At 38.2% G+C, this 26,240-nt stretch overlaps 2 protein-coding genes across 2 annotated transcripts; one reads left to right on the top strand and one right to left on the bottom strand.

The window, feature by feature from the left end:
- Positions 1 to 1,628: 1,628 nt before the first annotated feature.
- Positions 1,629 to 22,961, top strand: ALiX (programmed cell death 6-interacting protein-like protein AliX). The gene is made up of 16 exons (XM_028179363.2): positions 1,629 to 1,845; positions 3,115 to 3,233; positions 3,906 to 4,033; positions 4,731 to 4,884; positions 6,048 to 6,172; positions 6,914 to 7,015; positions 8,137 to 8,356; positions 9,061 to 9,184; positions 10,839 to 11,019; positions 11,280 to 11,474; positions 12,701 to 12,817; positions 13,704 to 13,919; positions 16,668 to 16,814; positions 17,566 to 17,721; positions 18,224 to 18,314; positions 20,450 to 22,961. Exons 1-16 carry the CDS (start codon positions 1,646 to 1,648, stop codon positions 20,650 to 20,652), a joined length of 2,478 nt encoding a protein of 825 aa, XP_028035164.2. The 5' UTR covers positions 1,629 to 1,645; the 3' UTR covers positions 20,653 to 22,961.
- A 407-nt stretch (positions 22,962 to 23,368) lies between these two features.
- Positions 23,369 to 25,789, bottom strand: ND-MLRQ (NADH dehydrogenase (ubiquinone) MLRQ subunit). Its single transcript, XM_028179374.2, has 3 exons — positions 25,629 to 25,789; positions 24,625 to 24,771; positions 23,369 to 23,504 (listed from the first exon to the last, which is right to left on the bottom strand). The coding sequence occupies exons 1-3, from the start codon at positions 25,668 to 25,670 to the stop codon at positions 23,448 to 23,450; spliced, it is 246 nt and encodes an 81-aa protein (XP_028035175.1). The 5' UTR covers positions 25,671 to 25,789; the 3' UTR covers positions 23,369 to 23,447.
- Positions 25,790 to 26,240: the final 451 nt, after the last annotated feature.

The following is a 26,240-nucleotide window of genomic DNA, read 5'->3' as shown; positions in this document are numbered from 1 at the left end:
GACAGTATTTTTTCATAACCAAGGCAGTTTGATGTATAAACTCTTTAGTAAAAAGGAAAGATTAAAAATATCAGAATTAAGAATGATTCACGCTATACCGTGTCGCGACCGGAGAATGCCCCGGCCGGGGCACGGTCAAACATTATGGTATACTTTTTGCATGAAGTGATTCATGATGCCTAACCGTGGCTCGGCGTTGAAATGTCGGTGGATATTGTTTCCCGGCTCCGGCACGGTCCGGCCCCGACACGTTCTAGCATGAACATATGTACCCAGGCGCCCGCAGAGCAGTCAACGTCAAATCTTAGTGAGGTGAGCAGCTCAACAGCAAAATGGACGATGAGAAAACTTGCTCTCGTCTTTTATTAATTATTTGTAAAGTAAGGCAAATTCTCCTTCTGCTTCTCGCTTTCTCCAGGTTGGATGAACACCCCATCTTCTTTTAGTAGTTTCGCTTCGGTTTTCCAATACTTCATCATCGATGCCAATTGCAATCGCTGCCAATTCAAATTGTGAAAATTGCATATTACTTATACGTCAAGTCTATCGACAGATGAAATCACTAGGTGACCAAAACCACATAACACAGACACGGCCGAGCAAAGAATACACCCAAACAGCCTGGTGTAACATGAATGAGTGGCCCGGCGGGTGCACGGTGAACGTGCCCCGACCGAGGCCCGGTCCGGTCGCGACACGATGTAGCGTGAATCATCCTTTACAGTCATAGATCACACACTCAATATTTAGGATCACAGTCTGCCTGACTATTAATAAGAAAATAAAAATGACCTGGAACTCATAGATTCTTAAGCTCAAACTCAACTAGCTATTCTATACCACTACTACTCTTTAATATTGATCGATAGCTTGCAAAGAGTGACCGGCAAGGACGAGCAGAGCCGAAGAACGCGCTCACAGGTGTAAATTGGGCTCGGCCTGTGTTCAGCAGTGAACGATTGCGTATGACTGTATTATGACTGCCTGACTGTTCGTATTTGCAAAGTTTTATTTTTTTTGGCTTTGATATTATAGCCTAGACACACGATTAGGCCATTTATTATGTTTTTATTATATTATTTATTAACACCACAAAGTACATTATGGCGCCTAATTTGATGCAGGAGGTCGAACTCCCAATAATAATAAAAAGTTGTACGACACGGAAAACCCAGCAGATGTAAAAATTTAAGCTGATGGTAGAATTTATGATTAATTAAAGTCATTAATGTGGAGTAAAAAAAGTAAAACAAGTTCAAAAGGTAACAAATTTTTAAAAGTAAATACGAAACGTGTCTATTAGTGGTGAATGCGTTAAGGGATACAAATAACAAGGTATATGTATTTCACCGCTCACACAAATAAGCAACGGAGTGTCTAGTATGCCCATGCCACGGAGAAGAGAATAGTGGCATAGAGGAGGCACAATGGAACAACAACCAGGAAAGTAGTCCACTCAGGCGGACTGAGGTTCAAGTGGCCAACGACCGCGGGGCACGCTTAGTTTAACGAGATCTTTCTAGTTTCTGTGATTCTACATTTTCTGTCAGCTGTCAATGTCGTGACTGAGTGTGAAGTTAACTGGATATGTCAAGAACAGTTTTTAAACGTCATTACCGTAAATTCCCATTCGTCTGTCGAAGAAATGGCTGAATTGTTGTTTGTGCCGTTTAAAAAGTCTTCGGACGTTGATATTGTTAAACCTTTGAAGAATTTAATACAATCTACTTACAACAGTGGCGAGAACACAGAAGATTATACCGATGCCTTAAATGAACTGAGCCGGTTGCGTACCAACGCAGTTTGGAAAGTCTTCGAGAAAACCTCTCTTGACACTATTTACAGGTACCAGTATTTGTAATACATGACTCATTCGTGATTAATCTATTACTAACATCTTAAAAAAATGTCTCGATAATGTATTAAAGCAATTTGAAGGAACAAGCTATAATTGTATAAGTTTGGTGATCTCATTGTTCTCCAGGCGAACAATCAACAAAACGTTTATTTTGTACTTACGATTACGCTCTAAATATATATTGTTAATACCGCCATCGTGATTGCAAATGCTGATAAAATTGAACCGTAGGTATTTTAATATTAATAATGTGTTCATAAATACCTACACAAAAAGTTTCAATTTAGTTATCCACTATTTGGATTTTTTAACTTTTCCTTCCTAGTGTACTTCAAAAGCTGTTACTAAAATAGCGAAACATCAACATCATTAAAAAATATAAAACATCTGCATCATACGAAATACTATGTATATAAAATCACAAAAGTAGATGAAAAGTATTTCTCTCTAAACTGTAAATGCCAGTTCACAAAATACAAACCAATGAAAAGAAAAAAAAAGGATTTCAATAAGATATCTATATCACAATCCATTATAAATGTCCATAAATTATGATATTCTCAGCATTTAAGGGAAAGCAAATAGGAAATAAATCACAGAATGCAAATAATAATTATAAGATTATGAATGACAAATCAAATGTAAGAATAAATAACATTACATATTTATATTTGCTACTACTGTAATGATTAAAACTTTTTAAGATTATGAAATAAAATTTCTTATTTTATATAGACTGGCTGTGGTATGGGCTACCATTCTGAAATTCTGGCTTTTTCACATGCCTATTTCATTTTAATATATAAGGATACTAAGAAAACATTAATTCCCCTTAGACAAAAACTGTCAATAGCTAAAAGCCAATTAATAGACTAGAGGTAGATAAAGTGTTAAGATTCCATTGGTTACAAACTATTATTGACTAACTTAAAATGCACACATTAACGTTTGATAAGTAGGCTAATTTTACAATAGAACAGAAATAAGTACTGTTTGAGTATGGTATGATGAAATAACACTTGTCTGCTTTTTTTCCTTACTTATTCGCTGATAGCGCGGGAGGCTATTTCAGCTACACGCAGACGGCTGGTGAGCTCACGGGCTCAACCTAAAATAATTTGCTAACACTAGCAAGACCAGTGCTTTGTAGAATCTATCACTGAATTGTAATTGTGACCCACTGAGAAGAACTGGTCAGAAACTCAGCGGGTAAAGTCTGCTTGAGTAGCTGTAACAGTAAATTATTTTATTTTCAGTTACTATGATCAACTGGTGGCCCTTGAGAGCAAGATTCCTCCTCAAGAAGTTCAAATTCCATTCAAATGGAAGGATGCATTTGACAAGGGTTCTATCTTTGGAGGCAGGATGAGTCTCAGTAAGTTAGCATTTATATGCCAATTTAAGTAGAAGATCTAATGACCAAATGCTGATGTCACATAAGAAATTCCAACCGGCCAAACTACTACACGCATGTGGAGACACTTCAAGCCTCCTTGAAGTAGGAAATTTTGTGCTGGAAAATTCAGTTCGCACCTTTAGAATTTAAGTGGTCTAACTAAAAAAATTAAGAAAATGGGTTTTATACTTTGATATATAAATAGGTATTTTATCAGTTTATAAAATTAAATTTTAGTTAGAAAAGGACAAAGTACACTTTTTGTCACTTTTAAATGAGGTGCATACCTTAAACATTGAGGTATGAGGTACTTGAAGGCTTAAAGTATTCAAATAAAAACTGAAACATTACAATTCTTCAATTACATTTTGGCATTTACAAAAAAACACGAATTTTGGATTAAGCCACTTCAATTCTAAGCCACTGCAACCTTATCAAAACCACAACAACAAAGTGTGGTGTAGTCAGGTAACTAGGTTGAAACTGAAGAAGGGGAATTAAAATATAACCAGTTGCTATTCACTAAAGTAAAAGTAGTACTATTCAATGTGTTAAACTCACATTGATGTACCTGTTTTGTGATAGTTACATCAAAACATACAAATATTAAAGTACAACTTAAAAATATTTCATTATTTAAATTTCCAACAGCAATCAGTTCATTGGAATATGAAAGAATGTGCATCTTATTCAACATAGCAGCTATGCAGAGCATGATTGCAGCTCAGGAACCTCTCGACACTGAGGATTCGCTAAAGCTAGCTGCCAAATATTTTCAGGTAAAAAGTTTTTTTTTTCTTTTTTATTGCCCTTGTAGGCAGACGAGCATACGGCCCACGTGATGGTGAGTGGTTACCGTCGCCCATGGACTTCAGCAATGCCAGGGGCAGAGCCAAGCCGCTGCCTATCGTAATGATACAGACAAATATAATTGTAATAATCAAACAAGCAGTGCTGTATCACCTACCTGACCCGATAGGTTGGATCTGATCCAGTAGGGTATCCCCCCTACTCACTTAAACACAAGTTTCTTAGGCGGGGACCAAAATCTCGATCAGCAAACAATGGAGTTATGTTAGTAGAAGTTTTGGAAGCCGACATAATGAAATTTGGATCTCTAAATTTGATTTCCCAATGCAAAAAGAAATTTTGTGAAATAATGAAATTGCTTAGGGATAAACATGCTAGAGGCATAGCGTGTAATATTTTGAGATTTACTTTATAGAAAGAAAATGTCATAGAATTGTAGTAGTAATAAAACAAAGCTTGACGAAACATAAATAAATAAGTCTATGAAGAATTTCATTCTGTTGATTAACTTGATGATTTAAGTAAATAAGTTGTTCATTTTAACAAATGTTTTGATTTAACGGTTAGGTTAGAAGGCTGTAATAAATATATAAATGGACTGTGTATCTATTGAAAATTGAAAATTTAATTTAAAATTATTATTGAAAATTTTAATTAAAATTACAGCAATCAGCTGGCATCTTTGTATACCTGAAGGCGAACATCATGATGGCAGTGCACCAGGAAACCACACCAGATTTGAACCCTGAAACGCTGGATGCACTGGCCAAACTAATGCTCGCACAGGCACAGGAGGTTATCGCCCATAAATGCATCAGAGGTTTGTCATATTTCAATAATAACTTAAGTGAAGGTTCTTCAATGCCTGCTTAAGTTCAATAATTTTTTTTGGAACGAATGCGGAGGGGAGGTACAACCAGGAAAAAACGTCCGTAACGTAAGATTTTTATAAGTAATGCACACAGTGTACGACATAACTTTGTAATAACGTACAAATTAGTAATGCACACAGTGTACGATTTATCTTTGTAATAACGACCACGATTTCAGAGAGTTCGTTTGCGCAATACACTAACTTTATGCAAACAACCGTGAATGAAGTGTAACACAATAGTAGTTCGCACGTTACCGAATGATCGTGGGTTGTTGCGAAACCTCCAGCTTTATTTTCTTTATACCTCGAATAGAACTTAAAATTAATATTTTTATAATAAGGAACTTCGTTCCTATCCGGTGTCCCAAGACACCACACATCATTTTTTTTTTTTTTTATAAAAATGAATGTTTGTATATTTGTTCTTAATTTTCTAAATGATGACAATATAAAAAGTAAGCAAAGTTACAATAGTGTTTGTCCGTTCAGTAATTGTACAAAAACTACACAACTGATTTTAATTCAATGTTTCTGTTTGAAAGTATGTGATTAGAGAGAAAAAATGATATAAAAATTATCTAGTTGCAAAACCAAAGAAGAATAAATGTACTTAAGTATTTACGTGACAGTGATTATGATTTTCGGTCACCTGACAAACGTTTTTTTAAGGGATTTTATGACCTGGTAGCTAAGACCTTTAAGTCATGTCTTATTTTAATTTATATTCTTATTTTTATGAAAAATGATAATATGGAGTGAAATGAAATGAAGATGATTAATTTGAGACATTAATCAAGTGGAATGAAATTAAATGAAATGAGATGATATGGGATGCATTATAATCTTAGTAAAACAGTGGTCATTTACTAATATTTTTTCAGTAGACTTTTTGGAGAATCCCTAGAAGTTACGTCCAGCGGCTTTGTTTCATTTTCCCACATTTGTGCACTTTCACCGATACTAAACAGTTAATAAACCACCGTTATTACACATTTAAACCTGAAGAAACACTAAATAGACAAAATAAAACAAATCACACTACTTCACTCCTCGCGTTCCCGCCAAAAAGTCCCGTGGAAGACATAATAATATTATGTATTGTGGTACAGATGAGATGAAGGAGAGCATGGTGGCGAAGGTGTGCGCGCAGTGCGAGGAGTTGTACGTGGACGCGCTGCGGGCCATGCTCAAGGAGAACCCAAAGTCGCTCTGGGAAAAGGACTGGATACCAAATGTAAGTACTGTCTGCTTTATTACGTATGCCTTTGGACGGACGCGGCTGTCGGAGCCCGCGTGACAATCCGATAGTTTCTTTGCATTACCTTTAGTTGACCGGTAAGGAACCTACAGACACGGTGTAGGTACCACCGCCCTGCCTATTTCTGTCGTGAAGCAGTAATGCGTTTCGGTTTGAAGGGTGGGGCAGCCGTTGTAACTATAATTGAGACCTTAGAACTTATATCTCAAGGTGGGTGGCGCATTTACGTTGTAGATGTCTATGGGCTCCAGTAACCACTTAACACCAGGTGGGCTGTGAGCTCGTCCACTCATCTAAGCAATAAAAAAAAAAAAAAAAAAAAAGGTGATATTTCTTTCGGAGATATTTCTTCGAAGGTGGTTGTGGTGGAAAGTTTCGATTTTTGTTTTCCATTATTGTGGTTCTTGATTATTCTAAGGCTCGCTGGTACAGTGATTTTTTTCTTCTGACTGATTCGCCTTATATACTAAATTACATAATTATATTTCCTTCTCAACGAAAGATTTTTGCAAATGTTCCTATACATTTGTTTTTTATTGCACGTTTCAAGTTTATATAATTTATAAAACAAATGTATATTTTATTGTTCTATGTGAAATATCACAGTTTACTAATGCATTATAGTATAATTTTTATTATGTATCGTTTTAATTTTGTCCTGTACGTTACTTGAATAGAGACTTCCTCACTCATGGTACTGGTGGCTCTGTTTGTCAGGTTCAAGCGAAGCAGATGGCGTTCCGCGGCCTGGCGCAGTACTACCAGAGCCTGGTGTGCCGCGCCAACAAGGCCGTGGGCGAGGAGATCGCCAGGCTACAGGTACGTACCGAACTCTGCTGTGAGGGTATGGAGTCACTAAGGACTTCCACTGTGACGGAAAAGCTCGCTTAATATTCATCTATACTTCTATACTATTATTATAAAGAGGAAAGAATTGTTTGTTTGTTTGTTTTTTTTGAATAGGCTCCAAAACGAATGCCCGATTTGAAAAATTCTTTCACTGTTTGGAAGCTACAATATTCCCAAGTAACATAGGCTATAATCTTTTCTGAAAAAATTAGGGATCCTTACTAAAACTCCAATAATCAAGGTGTAAAAAAATTACTTAAAATATTCTTTACATTGTGTGTCCTGCGAAAAATATTGATGATAGAATAAAATAATGTACTACGACCTTGTAGAACACATTATTTACAAGAAGTGTCGCGACAGCATATGTCTAACTATTATAGTTATGCCGCAATATGTGTTCATCTATTTAAAAAAATAAAACAACGTCAAATATCGTTGAAATTTTCGAGACCCGAGCGGAGCCGGAGCGGGCCGCTAGTCTTTAATACACGTATTCTGTTCCCGTTGAATAAATATCACCGCTCTGCCTATTGCTTTGTGGATAATGTGGGGTGTGGGAGAGCACACTATTTTACTGATGGTTGGACGTTTTGTGAGTCCGCACGGGTAGGTACCACCAGCTTGTACTCATATCTCAAGGTGAGTGGTGGCATTTACGTTGTAGATGTTTATTGGCTCCGGTAACCACTTAAGACCAGGTGGGCTGTGAGCTCGACCACCCATCTATGCAAAAAAAAGAAGTTAATAAAGCTGGATGTGCTCTATACAATGTGCACCTGGTGTCATGTCTCAAGTTGTATGTGGCACTAAATGGGCTTACCCACAGCCACAGCCCACTGAGTTTCCCGCCGGATCTTCTCAGTGGGTCGCGTTTTCGATCCGGTGGTAGATTCTGCGAAGCACTGTTCTTGCTAGGGCCAGTGTTAGTACCACTCCGGTTTGAGCCCCGTGAGCTCACCTACACGTTAGGGTGAAGCTGAAATTGCCTCTCAAGGCTATCAGCATAGGTAGGAAAAAAAAGAAATATGGGCTATAATAGCTAAGAAATTTGTAATGATCTTTCGCTAATCCTGAAAGGAATTGACCAGTTCGCAGTAGATCAGCTGAAGGGTGTCCAGTCGCGGCTGTCGCCCAGCTACCTCCAGGAGCAGGCGTCGAAGGCAGCGCGCAACCTTCAAGAGGCGATGAAGGACAACGACTTCATCTACCACGAGCGCATCCCGGACCTCAAGCAGCTGGAGCTGATCTCCAAGGCGGCCATCGCTAAACCTTTGCCACCACAAGAGAAATGGGGCTCGGGAGGGAAAGGTCAGTTAATTTCGAATTGCATTTGAAGTTATTTAAAACAAGTTGTGTGATTATGAGCACTCTAAAAGTATATTAAGTTGTGTGCTAAATTAAAGCTTAAACGGTAATCCAAAAGCTGTTATTCAATATAATATTATGCGTAACAGAGGTGGTCAAATAAAAATATACATCTTCTTCTCGTCCTGAACGCACTCTGTGGGGTCGCCGCAGCCCGCACTCTTTTTCTGTTTAATCAATTATGAATATATTGTTTATTATTATTGTTATGTGACTAATAATTCAGAGACCCCGGTTGGTATCAGTAGCTTTGCTTTGTAAACAAATTAATAGTTCAATGTCGTGAGATTGGTCAAGTTTGTTGTACTGGAGTGCTCACGCACCAGCGAGATTAGAGCCGAAGCATGACTTTTTTTTATTGCTAGATGGGTGGACGAGCTCACAGCCCACCTGCTGTTAAGTGACTACTGGGGCCCATAGACATCTACAACGTAAATGTGCCACCCACCTTGAGATATAAGTTCTAAGGTCTCACGTATAGTTACAACGGCTGCCCCACCCTTCAAACCAAAACGCATTACCCGTGCGGACTCACAAGAGGTCCTACCGCCAGTAAATGATTTGCTGAAGATTCCCGTCGAACGCATGTTGATTCGTTGAGTACCGGAGCTCGTGCGTGCGGTGTAAGAGCGTGGGGGTGTGTCCAGATCTGTTCGCGGGGCTGGTCCCGCTGGCGGTGCACCACGCGGCGGCGGCCAGCAGCGCGCGCCGCGCCGACCTGGTCTCCGCCGAGGTCGCCAAGCTGCGGGACGCCACGCAGCTGCTCAACAGGTACCAGCCACCGGTCTCATACATTACAGCTAACTATTAATTCGAATTGCCGGCTATATGTATATAAGTACGCATTTAAAAGAAATATTTCCTTAACTATACCAACTTCATTTTATTGTTCATTCGTCGATATGTCGATTTCTATTATAATAGCCGGCAAACTTCTTGAGCATTTGTTGACGTAGTGGGGGTAAGTTTGCGCATTGGTACACTCACGTGCAAAAATATTATTTACTCTGCGTCATAATGCAATTAAATTATTAAAATCAACATATGTATTTATTTATATATTTATTAGAACATCAACAAAAAATATAGGTTAATAATTGTAACAATTTAATCTTGGGGTAAAATAGATATTCCTTCTATTAAGTCAAAACTAGAGCTGTTGCCAGGTCTTCGTTCAGTTGAAGCGAAGCTGGTATTTGTAATTTTTTTTTCGTTATCATAATCTTGACCATTATCATCATCACTGTTTTCATCACCCGAGTCGCCATCATCGTGTTAAGTCGACATAGGGCTCATCGGTGTAGTTTACGACTCGGTCGGTTCGATCTTCTTTTTTTGTCTATAATTAATTATTTTTTGAAGATATTCGATTCGTAGTAATCGAATGTTACTTTTTTCAATTACCAGCTTCCGATTATTTTCTGTTTTTTTTTTTCCATCTGAAGCCTAGCTCTTTCATAATTCGTCGTAAACTTCATTCCGAGCCATTAAAATGTAATTCGTTAAAATTTTCGAAGCCTTTTTATTACAGATTGAACGAAACTATCCATTCCGGTAACTTTCTTCTTCCCTGATCTTTTCTTACCCGGAGTCCCAAGCACGATGAGCAAGCCAGAGCCTTTAGCTTCGTTAATAATGCACCTAACAGTACTCACTGATGTTTTTGTTGCTTCCGAAGTCTGTTTTACTTTTTCCATAATATCATTCTTCCCCTGTTTTATAATGAAGCAATATACGTCGTACACAATTTTTCTACCCTTTCTTTTGAATACTCCACCAGTTTGTCGCGGCATAGTGTATTTTTTATAAAAAATCAACAAACACTCAACAAATAGCAATGGCAACAAAGTCAACAAGCAATTATAATAAAATATAACTTAACGATTAATAACGATAGATTTTTCACTGTACGCAAGCGTACTTTACGCAAGGTTCGACTGATCTACCAATAACGCGCTCGATACGATTTCCCCTGCCGTCGCGCCTCACCCTCACCACCAAAGTGATCTAAAATTCGGTTCTGCGCAGCCAAGGTCATTTGCTCACGATGTTTGCCGGTTACTATACTAAGTGATTAGATTGCCTTGGAGGGGGTTATAGAAGTTGCAATGTTGAACTTTAAATAAAGAGCTAATTTGGAGTAAGACACTGGTCACCGTTCTCGTCGAACCCGTCGCTTGCGACGAAGGGCTCGACAAGTAAATTAACCCTCAGACACAGCCTACTGAGTTTCTTACCGGATCTTCTCAGTGGGTCGCGTTTCCGATCCGGCGGTAGATTCGTGTTAGCAACGTCGTCATGTTTGAGCCCCGTGAGCTCGCCTACCAGTTAAGGTTACGCTGAAATAGCCCCTCAAGGCTCCCTCTCAGCTAAGATAGGAAAAGAAAATGACGTGGCGTAACGAAACGTGGCGTGTGGTGTGCAGCATCCTGGCGTCGCTGAACCTGCCGGCGTGCATCGAGTCGTGCGACGAGGAGGGCTCGCTGCCGGAGTCCATCCGCAGCAAGGCGCGCGCCGTGCGGGACGCGGGCGGCCTGCACGAGCTGCAGCGCCTCATGGCCGAGCTGCCGGACCTGCTGCAGCGGAACAAGGACATCCTCGACGAGGTGAGGCAGCCCTTGTAGACGTCTATGGGCTCCAGTAAGTGTGGCGGGTAGCCATCATAGAACACAAGATATGTGACAGATGCCTGAGTCTCGCTTACGACATTTTCAAGATAAGCTTGCATAGCGGCTTGGCTTTGTCCCTGGAATTGCTGAAGTCCCTGGGCGACGGTTGCCACTCACCACCAGGTGGGCCGTATGATCGTCTGCCCAAAAAAAAAAACTTATACGAAAGCGGTTTAATGGCGTGCGTGTGTCGACAGGCGGAGCGCATGCTGCGGGAGGAGGCGGAGGCGGACGCGGCGCTGCGGCAACAGTTCGGCGGCCGCTGGACGCGCACGCCCTCCGCCGCGCTCACCGAGGCCTTCCGCGCCAACGCGGACAAGTACCGGCAGATCATCGACAACGCCGTGCGCGCCGACAACATCGTGCAGCAGAAGTACCAGCAGCACAAGGACGTAGGTAGCCCTCCCGCCCGCTGACGGAACTGTGTAGCAACCTTGTCTGGGGCGCCCTCGACAACGGCACCCGAGCTCCATCGGATCCATTAATCGTATCGATGCTTCGGAAACGCATACCAGACAACAAACAAATTATATCACATAGAAACGCTTAAAATCTCAACACGTTGAGTTCTATATAGGATACGGTGCCCTACGTGGCGCACTCAAGTAATTATTTAAATTTTTCGATCTTCTGACTAAGACGCCGAAACGTCTGGTAGACTCTAGGAAAGAATTCGAAGTTACTGATACTGAGAATGAATCTGTTTGTAGAGACCTAAAATACTAAAACATATATTAAAAACAAAAGAAGGCAAAATTAAGCAATCCAAACGCTTAGTAATAGAGTTCGACATAATTACTTGAGTGCGCCGCGTAGGGCACCGGTGATCTACATGGGGGTCAACGTGTTAATAGAGTGTCCGAACATTAAACATCATCTCGAAAAGTTAACTTATACCGCCATTTGTTAGAAACTTATAAAGCTCGTAGACAACCTTTGCCATAAATATCAAACAAATAAATTGCAAAAAAAAATTGACTCTAAATTGAGTTATCTCTATCTCTCAAGTCGATCCCAATCACACACAGTGTGGAAAGTTTCCTTAAAATCGGTTCACTAGTTCAGAAGTTCATCGCGGACAAAGGTCGTGGCGCGATATTTTCATATGACTAGTTTTTTATTTATTTATTTATTGAAAATTGCCGTAAAGGCTTTTGGACTTGGTCAGCTTTTTTAATATTGACTAACTGACCCGACAGACTTCGTAGTGCCTCAATCTATGAATCAAAGACCTAAACTTTGGTATAAAATAAATTTAAAACAAACAAAAAGAATCCGTCCGATGGGGGACACGCAAAGGAAATACAAAATTGTTATTTTTATTGAATTCCGAGCATTTTCATATTTATCTACCTTTTAAACCTACTCTGGATTTCCATAAATAATTCAAGACCAAAATTAACCAAATCGGTCCAGCCGTTTTCGAGTTTTAGCGAAACTAACGAACAGCAATTAATTTTTATAATATTTTATATAGCTTATTTTTACAAAAGTTTAAGTCTTTTATTTATCGATTGAGGCACTACGAAGTCTGCCGGGTCAGCTAGTATATAGTAAATGTTTGTTTGTTTGTCACATTATTAGTGACGTTTGTGACGTGCTCGTTCGAACCCCGCAGAACATCGCGCTGCTGAGCGGCAGCGAGGGCGACATCACGGCGGGAGTGCCCTCCGCGCCCGCCGCCGGGCCCGCCGACACGCGCGCCCTCTCCACGCTGCGAGGCCTCATGGAGGAGGTAAGGCGAAGCAACCTCCGCGCCGTAAACTGCGTGAAACCTCCTCTCATATTCTTAAAACAACATTTGTACCACTGGGCTGGAGATAAACGAGACTGGTGGCAGGACGTGTAACCACATGGGTAGGTACCCTGCCTATTTCTGCCGCGAAGCAGTGATGCTCTTTGGTTTGAAGGATGCGGCAGCCGTAACCACTTAACACCAGGTGGGTCGTGAACTCGTCCACCCATCTAAGAAGAAAAAAAACGACTTTTCTCCTGAATGTCGTCTTTATAAACTATTTTTAAATAAATAAAAAATATTAGAGATTTCGCTATAAATACGCTCACATCTGGAATGCAGACAAAATAAAATTTATTGTGAAAGTTTTAAAGTTAAGTTAATCACAAAATATATGAGGTCATACATGGCCACTCGTTGCGTCTTTTACTCTTTAGTCTACGTGCAACAGTTGCGTACGGTTCGCTATGTCTAATGTCACACTTCGATAGAGCGGCACGACACAAGAATCCTCTCGTCGTGATCGCCGAAAACTATATTCTCGATCCTGCGGATCGAATGGTTGCAAATGACGTCGCCCAAAACACGTCATTTCAGATCCTCCCGATTCACTAAAGATGCTTTTAGGTACCACAAGCACCGCTTATCATTCTAACTAACTAACCCACAGACACAACCCACTGAGTTTCTTCTTTTTAGTATCTTTCATATTATAGCCCCCATGATAATTTTGAAAAGAAAATAATAACTAAAAAAATATTTAAACATCATTTATTCAATAATTAATGTGTTCTATCTCATTCTCTCGCCGGCTGAATCCTATACATTTATGTGTATGTCGGGAGGCGGTCAGTAAACAGCGACACCGCTCGGGTGTGGTCTCCAGGTGGAGAGGCTGAAGGCGGAGCGGGACAGCATCGAGTGCTCGCTGAAGGACGCGAGCGTGGACCTGCGGGAGCAGTTCCTGGCGGCGCTGAGCGCGGACGGCGCCATCGACGAGCCCGCGCTGTCCGCCGCCGCGCTGGGCCGCGCGCTGGGCCCGCTGCAGGCGCAGCTCGCCGCCTCGCTCGCCGCGCAGGACGACCTCGTGGCGCGCATACAGGTCCCGCTGTGTTACTAGCCCACCCGCCAAAAGGCTAGCTTTTGTCTGCGATTCCGTACGCGTGGAATAGTTACTTTGGCATAACGCTAAATTTTACCCTCCACTTTCCCTTCCCACACTCCCTTCATTTACGTAGAATGTAAAAATATTTTTTAATTATAGAATGTTAAGGAACTAATTAAACCCCTATTTTGAAACATTATTGGTGCTCCACTTATATTGGTTTTAACGTGATGTTATATAGCATATAGCCTTCCTCAATAAATGGGCTATCTAACACAGAAAGAATTTTTCAAATCGGACCAGTAGTTCCAGAGATTAGCACGTTCAAACAAACAAACTCTTCAGCTTTATAATATTAGTATAGATTTGTAGGAAATTTCTAGTGTAGAAAAAAACCTAACTTATTGTAAGTGTGTACGGATGTGGTAAATGAGTGAAAGAGGCATGTAGCGCTGTGAACAATGAGGGAATATAAAAATAACAAAACCTTATTCAACCATATAGGTAATGAATGAAAGAATGAATGATTTATTTTATTTCAGACAACAAGTCCATATGTGTGTGTACATAGTATCATTGAAACATATTTAAAATTAACAAAACCAATCAAATAAAAAAGATTTAATTTATTTTTTATGCATAATTTAAAAAAAAATTACTATCTGCATTTCTTCTCTATATTCTCTATAAATGTGGGAAAGGACAATGCCCATTTTCTATGGGCGTTTGGGCCCCTAAAAAAAGTTGTCGGGTGATGATGATTTTAACTTAATTTCATAGACAAAGAAATATCTTTTCATATTCAGAAAACGATTTTTATATTCTCTCCCAGGTTTAAGAGAAATCTGTTTTTTTCTGCAGCTAAAATTAAGTTGTTAATTGTTTTCTTCGAAATCAATAATCGCTCTCATCATTATTTACAGTATTAAATAAGTTAATTGTGGTTAATGTTGCTAGAAATAAGCCCTTACGGACATTTTATTATTATTATATCCTCATAACAATAATAAAATGAAATGAAATCCGGAAGCCGGCAACGATATTGTTGTTGTTGTTTTTAAATTCGCCAACAAGCAGGCAAAGAGCGTAGCCTATACAGCCTAGTCTGTCATAGTTATATTTTTTATAAATTTTTTATGGTTATAAACATCCGGTGTACTTCTTTTTATTGCTTTTTGGGAGTTTTGACGTCAACTTGATGAATAGCACATTGAGTGAGCGTGAATTTCCGCAACCTTTTATCTTGAACAAAAAAACAGTCACTGCTATGTTAGCCACAGTTTTATTCCAATGCCTCAATAATCGTGAACAACAATTATTGACATTTAATACACAAAACAACACCCAATTTGTATATTATACATCACAATAAGCTATTAAAAAAACAAAATAAAACTTCAAGTGACGCTTCACTCGGGTTGCTGCCAAAACTCTCTGATCATATATAATAAGAATAGAGTAATGGTAAGCCACTGAGATTTTTACTAATGGAATCATTAATATCTAAAAATATTAAATAATTCATGGTTTTAAGTAATAATTATTATTACAATACATAAATATTGAATTGAACAACAATAAACTAAAAAGTCTGTGAATTATAACCATTAGCAATTTTTTTAATTTGTTGTTCAAGTCACAGACGACTCTTTCGTTTGGTAGCTTAAAGGTTTACTATAAGGCTTTATGGGCTAAGCCCTTTGCCTATTGGCGAATTTAAAAACTATGGCACTCAGTTTTGGGATGTTATCAAATAAGTAATTTATTTTTTTGTAAAACAATGCCAGGGTGAAAGAAATGTTGATACATAAACTAAACAACATGAAAAAATAAGGCATAGTTTTTCAAGTACAAATAGTTTTGTCATGAAGTTGGCCCACTTTTGGGCATTGTCCTTTCATACTCCTCCGTCCGCGCAGTTTTCGTAAAAAGGGGTACAAAGTTTTTGCCTCACGTATTAACATATAGATACATCCAGTCCTAAATTTAAGTCGTCGTGGCCTAAAGGATAAGACGTCCGGTGCATTCGTTGTTGCGATGCACCGGTGTTCGAATCTCGCAGGCGGGTACCAATTTTTCGAATGAAATACGTACTTAACAAATGTTCACGATTGACTTCCACGGTGAAGGAATAACATCGTGTAATAAAAATCAAACCCGCAAAATTATAATTTGCGTAATCACTGGTGGTAGGACCTATTGTGAGTCCGCACGGGTAGGTACCACCGCCCTGCCTATTTCTGCCGTGAAGCAGTAATGCGTTTCGGTTTGAAGGGTGGGGTAGCCGTTGTAACTATACTGAGACCTTAGAACTTATATCTCGGGGTGGGTGGCGCATATTTACGTTGTAGATGTCTATGGGCTCCAGTAACCACTTAACACCAGGTGGGCTGTGAGCTCGTCCACCCATCTAAGCAATAAAAAAAAAAAAAAAAAAAAACCTGGTGCCATTCCCGTTATGATATTTTAATCCGCTTTTATTAGCTTCAGACGTATATATGTCAGTATGTAACGGAATCTTTGAACATGATTTTGACCCCCTTCAAAACGTTGAATTAACTCGAAATTTGGTATACTTATTAAGGACCGATGACAATTCAATATTAAAAATATATATTGAAAAAATTGAAATTCAACTAAAAATGAAAAATAAATAATAAACTAACAAAATACGCTTTTATAGAAATTCCAACTAAAAAAAAGAAAATGAATTTAATAAATTTTACACAGTAATGTTCCCCGCAGAAAGCCCACGGCAGCCTGGAGTCTGGCGGGGGGGGCGCGGGCGGGAGGGACGCGGTGCTGGGCCGCCTGGCCGCCGCCTACGACGCCTTCCAGGACCTCACCGGCAACCTCAGGGAGGGGGTCAAGTTCTACAACGACCTCACGCAGGTACGCGGCTGTGTCCACAACCCACTCACAATAATGTATGTGCATTAGGCATGACAAAAGAAGCAAGCAAGTAAAAGTACATATCGTGTGGTGAAAGGCTTAAGCGACATTTTTGCAACTTCACCGGAGAGTCATTTAAAGTTTAAAAACTATACATATAAATAAAATTAGAGTTTCTGTTTGTAATATTGAAATAACCGCTTTTTACATGCATATGAATGTATATACGATTCATACACCAAAATAACATTTTTTACAATTTTTGTCTGTCTGTCTGTTTGTTCCGGCTAATCTCTGGAACGGCTGGACCGATTTTGACGGGACTTTCACTGATAGGTAGCTAATGATATAAGGAGTAACTTAGGCTACTTTTTTTAGACTGGCTTCGCCCCGCGGCATCACCCGCGGTACGACAATAACCGCGGGTAACATCGCGGGACTCAGCTAGTTTGGAATAAATATCGTAACAAAAAAATCTTCTTCAGCTATTTGAATGGAGTAAACTTAATTGAAATTCAATTAAAAACCGAACTGTTGATGCTGATACCAAATAAAAAGCACTTTTAATTACAAAGACAAATGTCTCTTAAACCAAATAGCCTTTCACCCCTCGATATGACGTAATTATAAGTATCCTGGTTCACTCATAGAGATGTACTAAGTGACGGGACACACGGGCACAGCCACCCGACAACTGTTCGTCAATACATGATGCGTTCCTTCCCAACGAGCCGTGGGTTTCCGCTTGCAGCTGCTGGTCGCCTTCCAAAACAAAGTATCGGACTTCTGTTTCGCTCGTAAGACTGAGAAGGAGGAGCTCCTCAAGGACCTCACCCAGGAGGCCTCCCGCCCCGCGACCAGACCCGCCCCGAGCCCGCCGCAACACCACACCGACGCCGTGGCCGAGGTAAGCAGAGCTGTTCTAACTACAGCTAATTAACCACTTACCATCAGGTGGGCCGTATGCTCGTCTGCCTATAAGGGCAATTAAAAAAAAAGATTAACGTCAAATAAGTGTAAGGTTACTGACAATTTCAGCCATGACTGAATGTGTTTCTCACATAGCACCGACAGATGGCGCGTTAGTCGATAGTTTTCCATAATAATATAACGAATACTTACTGGTGGTAGGACCTCTTGTGAGTCCGCGCGAGTAGGTACCACCGCCCTGCCTATTTCTGCCGTGAAGCAGTAATGCGTTTCGGTTTGAAGGGCGGGGCAGCCGTTGTAACTATACTGAGATCTTAGAACTTATATCTCAAGGTGGGTGGCGCATTTACATTGTAGATGTCCACGGGCTCCAGTAACCACTTAACGCCAGGTGGGCTGTGAGCTCGTCCATCCATCTAAGCAATAAAAAAACTAATTTTGCAATTCGATGATTAAATAAATTTTTATATAACTTGTAGCCGTCGGTCGTGAAAAAGGAGGCTCCACCTCGCCCTCCCCCCCCGGCCGCCGCGCAGCCCGCCGCCCTGCCCTACCCCTCGCAGCCGCAAGGTACGTATAATAACCGGCAAACTTCTTGAGCATTTGTTGACGTAGTGGGGGTAAGTTTGCGCATGGTACACTCACGTGCAAAAACATTACTTACTCTGCGTCATAATGCTATTAAATTATTAAAATCAACATATGTATATATTTATATATTTATTAGAACATCAACAAAACATATAGGTTAATAATTGTAATAATTTAATCTTGGGGTAAAATAGATATTCCTTCTATTAAGTCAAAACTAGAGCTGTTGCCAGGTCTTGGTTCAGTTGAAGCGAAGCTGGTATTTGTAATTTTTTTTTCGTTATCATTATCTTGACCATCATCATCATCCCTTTTTTCATCACCCGAGTCGCTATCGAGTCGACATAGGGCTCATCGGCGTAGTTTCCAACTCGGTCGATTCGGTCTTCTTTTTTGTCTATAATTAATTATTTTTTGAAGATATTCGATTCGTAGCAATCGAATGTTACTTTTTTCATTTACCAGCTTCCGATTATTTTCTGTTCTTTTCTTCCATCTGAAGCCTAGCTCTTTCATAATTCGTCGTAAGCTTCATTCCGAGCCATTAAAATTTATATCTTCTTTAAATTTTTCGAAGCCTTTCTACGGTACGGAGTTTCGCTGCTTGTTATGTAGTTATTATGATTACATCTTTTTATTACAGATTGAACGAAACTATCCATTCCGGTAACTTTCTTCTTCCCTGATCTTTTCTTACCCGGAGTCCGAAACACGGCGAGCAAGCCAGAGCCTTTAGCTTCGTTAATAATGCACCTAACAGTACTCACTGATGTTTTTGTTGCTTTCGAAGTCTGTTTTAATTTTTCCATATCATTCTTCCCCTGTTTTATAATGAAGCAATATACATCGTACACAATTTTTCTACCCTTTCTTTTAAGTACTACACCAGTTTGTCACGGCATAGTGTATGTTTTATAAAAAATCAACAAACACTCAACAAATAGCAATGGCAACAAAGTCCACAAGCAATTATAACAAATAACTTAACGATTAATAACGATAGACTTTCCACTGTACGCAAGCGTACTTTTGGGAGCAAGCGGAATGAGGGCGCGGTGCGGGACGCAAGACTCGACTGATCTACCAATAACGCGCTCGATACGATTTCCCCTGCCGTTGCGCCTCACCCTCACCACCAAAGTGATCTAAAATTCGGTTCTGCGCAGTCAAGGTCATTTGCTCAAGAAGTTTGCCGATTACTATACGCACGTCTTATGCGACCGCGACGTGGCAACGCCTAACCGCCGTCGCCCGTCCTCCCTCGAAGCTTTTAGGTTCCTCAAGCACCGGTCACCGTCCTAGAACTAGACACAGCCCACTGAATTTCTCGTCGGATCTTCTCAGTGGCTCGCGATTCTGAGCCGGTGGTAGATTCTGCGCAGCACTGCCCTCGCTAGGGGGCTAGTGTTAGCAAATTCTCTCAGGTTAAATGCAAAATGCTCTGTCGGATGCAACTTGAAAAGTGCTCCAACTTTAAACTGCTTTAAAAAATGGTGAAGGAACATTTCTTATCTGCTTAGTGTTGTTTGTCTGTATCATTTATCATTTCCGTACTGTTGATTTAATATATGTATATATTTCATATGATATGTAAACGGTATGTATATATCTGTTTATTGTATGTATATATTTTCTATAATAATGTATTGTCTATATAGTACACCGCAACAAACCTGTTATATTTTTAATATTTTCCAGAATTTATGTAAATTAAATGGTTGTCTGTCTGTAAGAGATCGCTTTTAGCGATAAGACCGCCTATTGTACAAACGTATCTGCTTTTTGATTATTTTTTAATCTAAATTGTGTTTTGGTGTGCAATGAAGTGTTTTTTTTTGTTTTTTTTTATTTCTTAGATGGATGGACGAGCTCACAACCCACCAGCTGTTAAGTAGTTACTGGAGCCCATAGACATCTACAACGTAAATGCGCCACCCACCTTGAGATACAAGTTCTAAGGTCTCACGTATAGTTACAACGGCTGCCCCGCCCTTCAAACCGAAACGCATTACTGCTTCACGGCAGAAATAGGCAGGGCTGTGGTATCACAAGAGATACTATTCTCTCTCTCTCTCTGAATCTGATTTACCGAGTCAGTGCAATGACCTCCGCAGGGATGCCGCTGCCGTACGGCGCGCCCGCGGCCCCGTACCCGTACTACGCGCCCGTGCCCGCCATGTACAACCCGTACGCCACGCTGCCCTACCCGCACCACGCGCGCATGCCGCAGCAGCAGTACCAGCCCTACCAGTACCCGCCGCCGCAGCAGCCCTACCAGGCGCCGCCGCCCGGGTACAACCCCTACCCGCAGCAGTAGGCCCCACCCCCTCAACGCAACACAACATATGTTCATTCATATAAGCATTATACATTTGAAGACGTGATGTTGAATGGTCATCAAAGCTTGTGGACATCAGCAAACGATCCAAAGAAAGTCATCCAAAAATGTTGTATCGTGCGAGTTCAAATAGCACACTACACCCCTGCGGATCCGCGGAGCAGTCACGTGACCGTCACGCGATCAGACGGCTAATTGTAACTCGTATTACTGTCCAATTCAATTAAAGCAAATTAAAGAAGATACATTTAAAAAAAACATACCCCAAACAAATTACGGAATATACGTTCAATTCAATATACGTACAGCTGGTTTGACTGCATAAATACATGATAAAACATTATGCAGAAAATTCTCAACACAGTATAGTGTAGCTTTTTATAAAACCATTATCACTGACATGAAACCAGACTTCATTGTATAAATTTAATGTGTTATAAATTTAGAATAGAGTATATTTTTGGATTATGTTACAACAAAAGCATGAACGGTTGTCTGTAGTATTATTACAATCATTTGGTATACATACAGTAACCGAAGCATTTAGTTCCACGCTTATATAAGTCAATTAACTATGCATAATTAGTGGCCGTGACGTCACAAAAATAAATCGATAATAATGAACTTTTTTTTGTAACCGTAACTCCATCAGTTCAGATTAAAATTCAAGATTAATCTTGATGCCTGTTGTCATAACAAATTTACTGCACTTATAATTAAACATTAAGGTTATGAGAATTAAATCAAATAACTCCCTTTTGGCCACAAATTTGAAAACGACCCAGATTATGCGTGTCTCTTTTAATTGAGTGTAATACGCGTAGAGAATAAATTATTTTGATCCTCTTTTAACGATGTGGAGTTTTTTTTTTGGTAGTAGAATGTTCTGTCTCGCTCTCGCAAAGCACGTGTATAAAGAAGTAATTGTTACAGGTGAACGTTGACGTCACGAACGTATATACGAATTTCTTGATTGTGTTCCCTTCATTCATAGACCGCATCCGTGGTTGATTTTATTATTTTCTTAAAAGGCAATGAAATATATCAACACTGATGTTATAGTCTTTATCAAAGAAAGCAAAGATCACAATTATATCACCAAACTTGCATAATCTATGAAGAATCTTTTATGTTTTATGAAATTAATTATTTGTATTGAATATTTATAAGATCCTTTTTATTATGTTATAGTCGCATGTAGTTTCATCATATAATTTGCAAAGTTATTTTATAATTGAAATATTTTATTTAATCACTATAATGGGAAATTAATGGTTTCAATTATTATATCACGTTAAAAGGTTTATTGTTATTTTAACAAGCAATCAGTCAGGGTTTTGGATGGTACTAAATAAAAAAGGATTATGAAAAAAGCAATTAATTCAAAACATCAGTGCAGTACAATATTCTTATTCTCAAAAGTTATATGAAAAGCGAACTAATATTTATGTAGAATGTAGACAAAGATGAGTATATAAAATACAATATATTTATCACGCATAATAAACATTTATTAAATCTAATAATCTAATAATAAATGGCCACGAATATCGATTTCTTGATTTATGCAAATATGTTGTTCTGTGACGATTAACCGTCATTTGTTGTTCTCGTCTTAACGCAAAAATGTAGATTCTAGTGCTAATATTCTGTGCGGCTAGACAATCGTAACATACATACAAAGTAAAACATAATCCTTAAAACGTGTGATCTCTAAGAGATTCGAGAACCCAAGAAAACTCTCAGCTCGTTCGCGTCAATTATTTGTACGAGACAAGATCGCATTTTGAAACAAGCTTACAAAAGAAGTAGGTAATGAAAGTCTTTGAGATTTTTTAAGCTATCGGAGAGTAATGTTTCAGCCTTTCAAAGTCTATAGTTTACGTTCCTTTGAAAAAGTAATATATTTTTAATAAAATCATAATAATAATTGGTCGATTTGAAATCGAATTAAAAATCGATTCTTGTTTATGGAAATGAAGCGTTGTGATAATCAGAATATGATTTGCAGAAACCTCCTAATGGGTATTTGGTACATCATTTTTATTCGCAATCAAATAAAAATATACGCTTATCTTTATTTCATGACCACATAATCTTATTACATAATATTTACATTATTTTAAAATATAATGATTTGATAGTTACAAAAGGTCTGTAGTAGGAGTTAGTTTATTTGCATTCGTGCCTATCTCGTATTGAATTTAATTATATAAATAATATTTATAGTTTTCCATTCATTCATTGTATTTGAATGTTTTTTTTAAATAAAATGTAACGTTCGTAAATTTTGTTTTATTATTCGATCCCTCATTCTGTTTTTCCATGAGTGTAGTAGTATGTAGTATTTTAGTTTTTATTGAAAATTAAGTTTATAGATTGTCGGGACCCGACTGGTGTTAAGTGGTTAACGATGCACAGCCTGGATGATGATACCATCACTATGATGTTTTCTGACCACTTTGACATGTCTTTCAAATGGAATTTGAAGTTCTGTACGGGCTTACTCTAGCCACTTCAGTTCAGAAGCTATGGTTACCATTTATTAAGCTAGCATGTATAATTAAGGTTGCGGTAACTTTTAATGCGATTAACTTTAGTTACCGCGCTTTTAAGCGTGTTCTGTAAAACAACTACGCATTTGATGTAACAAAAAAAAGAAATTTAATAGTATGTTTAAATAAAACTCATTCAATTATCACATTATTGCTATTTATTTAACTTAATACAACTAAAATTCTCATAATACAACTGATCAATATTAGAAAAACAGTTTAGTATTTGGGGGCAGGAGATTCCTCCTTAGAGTAGTCTCTGATGGGAGAATAGAACTGTGGAGAAAAAAAATCTTATTATTTTTAGTTGATTTGTACATTTTGTGGAATGAGAATTATAAAGGCTACTACTGGGTAACAACGGTTTGTTTGCTTTTATACATCTTTATTTCAGCAACAGATAGGACTGTTGCAAGAAAACTTAATGTTAAAACTGCATCAGTAGTCTTTCTAAAATACCAGTAACAGGAAAGTATAACAAGTATAACAATGAATAAAATTAATATTAAGAGTAGGTAGGTAGGGGGTATGTATAATAGTGATAATGTAGATCATTGTGTATATAAGCCGCGCCAATAAAGAAACGAATCTAAAATGGCAGCGGCAATCATGCGCTCTCACTTTCACTCTAAACAATTGCTGTCTTTAGTCGCACACAGCACATACTGCATGCAAAAAAATATCAGTTCTGACTGGTAAATAATATGGCCTCTCACAAACGAAATTCTTCACAGTGATGCAAGTGGAATCATGTGTAACGTTATTGAATACTTTGAAGAGGAAACGAATCTCGAGAAATTAAAGAAAATCAATTCTCATTTGTTTTTTTAATATTTTTTTACAATAAACAATTTTCTTTTTATCTTTCTTTTTATTTGTTGACCCTACAATCTGTCAGTGCAGGCACATAGACGCCATTTTCGATTCGTTTATTTATTGGCGCGGCTTCTAATTTTTTATATTTTTTAAGCTTACCCACAATCCATATACAAGATGTATTAAACTTAAATCTCAACAGATTTGTTATATAATCCATGTTAGATTTATGATAAATATAAGGAAAAAAATAATCAACAATTATATAACAAAAATCATTCTCCGGTTTATCTGATTTGCAAAATGTTTTAATGGCTCAAATTCATATGACAAGCAAGGATAACTTCAGCTTTTAAACTTTCTCGAAAAGATTAAAATAAAAGGAAGAAAGCTGTTAAATAAATATTGTTGTAGTAAATGGTTACTCTTAAAGTGTTTTCACACTAAGGATTGAATGGTTATTATTTCAGAATAATTATCACTTACACCCCTGGTCTTAAGCTTTTAAACGATTTAACAAATGATAAATATAATATAATAATTGATTTTAATAATTTAAATGATACAAGTACTTTCATACCTTGTACTGCTTGTTCCTGTAGGCCTCCCATGGTTCAGGGTTGGTCTTCTTGTTCCAAGATACATCAGGATTACGCAAAGCCAGACGCAGAGTATAGAACACAGCTCCACCACATCCTATCCCCACACACACATACAGAGGGATCAACTGCAATTATTAATTATTATTAATATTTGTGGAGTAACAAATCCTTCTTTGTTAAAAATGTTTTAGATAATAATTTGAACATTGATGGAACATTCTTATCAAAGATAAATTATAGTTATTCATTTTTCATTCAATAATAATTGTCAAAATTTGATGTTATTAATACACAATTATTTTGCTTTCTGATCAATTTTGGTATCTGTCTAATCAGAACTGTCTACTGCATTTCAAATAATCAAATACCTACTCTATATATTTATCATCATTTTAATTTTATATAAAACCTTACTGACGTGTCCCTATAGTTTTTATAAGTTTTGTGTGTGTAATAAAACATATTATGTGATTTTAAAAATTGAATAGTTTTCTTCATACAATCAAACAGAAGAAAAATGTCATGATAGTTGACAATTAGCTCTAATTTATGATAAAAACGTTATCATATTTTACATATTTATATAAAATAAATCGCCAAAGGTTGCAATATTTGAATGTTTCAAAGTAATTGTATTTCTTGCTTTATTTACCAAAGTGTTTTGATTATTTCATGTTACAATTATCTATACATTAATTACCCAAAGGCCGCCATCCTGACTTATTAGCCTACCGTATTTCTATACACATTTAAGTTTAAGATCTTTTTTTGTTTAAAGCTTACTCCAACTAATGACTTGTAAGCGTACGAAGTGTCTTTGGCTCAACTTCGAAATTAGACACCTAGAAAACGAAGAAATGTATTAAGAATGAAATATTTTGTTATCTCTACTTAAAATTAAATTGCAAAATAGGTTAGATTATGTAAGAAGTGCAAGTGAAACGCACAATCTTCTGGAGTGCGAACAACCAGTTAAACTTACAGCCTTATGCTTCTTCAAACTTGAGAGGCTCAGTCCTTGCATTTTGAATTACTTAATTGCGTTGTAAATTAGAAAAAACTGTCCACAAACTGAATATTGCTGTCGATATCGATTGCAGGTACAGGGATACTCTGCCAAGATTTAAATGTCAAACTGACTTTGACAGCCGATAAATTATTGCTTATGTCCAACGGTTTCAGCGAAATGAGGTGGAATGAAAAAAATCATTTAATAAATAATACACATAATAGGTAGAATTCACTGAGGCAATAACTACTAACTTATATCCTTAAATTTCTGCCAAATAGTCTACAGTACTCAAAATCCTGTCTCTTTCTGCAGCAAAGCAGTAAAACTTAGACAGTAGTTACACATTAAACATATAATATGTATATTAATCAGACTTCGACCTCATGTCTCAAGGTCTGTAGTGCCATTTCCTTTTGAGATGTCCATGGGCTTTGGTAGCAACTTTACGCCAGGTGGGTCAAGTGCTCGTTCAGTCGAAGTCATAGATTATACACTTAATATATTCGATAATAAAAAACAAATAAACTTTCTAGCACCGTGCATAGATATTAAATGTGGGGACGTACAGGAAAATTTCTGCTT

The sequence above is a fragment of the Bombyx mandarina genome, chromosome 06 (genome assembly GCF_030267445.1).
Source record: "Bombyx mandarina strain Sakado chromosome 06, ASM3026744v2".
Taxonomy (NCBI): Eukaryota; Metazoa; Arthropoda; class Insecta; order Lepidoptera; family Bombycidae; genus Bombyx; species Bombyx mandarina.
The sequence above is the reverse complement of the archived record's forward strand: the minus strand, read 5'-3'. Positions and strand labels throughout refer to the sequence as shown.

Coding starts and splice junctions, on each gene's coding strand:
- ALiX (XM_028179363.2), top strand. CDS start 1,646: ATGGCTGAATTGTTGTTTGTGCCGTTTAAAAAGTCTTCGGACGTTGAT. Junction 4,885..6,047: donor CGCCCATAAATGCATCAGAG/GTTTGTCATATT, acceptor ATTGTGGTACAG/ATGAGATGAAGGAGAGCATG. Junction 12,818..13,703: donor TGCGAGGCCTCATGGAGGAG/GTAAGGCGAAGC, acceptor TGTGGTCTCCAG/GTGGAGAGGCTGAAGGCGGA.
- ND-MLRQ (XM_028179374.2), bottom strand. CDS start 25,670: ATGCAAGGACTGAGCCTCTCAAGTTTGAAGAAGCATAAGGCT. Junction 24,772..25,628: donor GTTTGAAGAAGCATAAGGCT/GTAAGTTTAACT, acceptor TAATAATTGCAG/TTGATCCCTCTGTATGTGTG. Junction 23,505..24,624: donor ACAGGAACAAGCAGTACAAG/GTATGAAAGTAC, acceptor TTTTCTCCACAG/TTCTATTCTCCCATCAGAGA.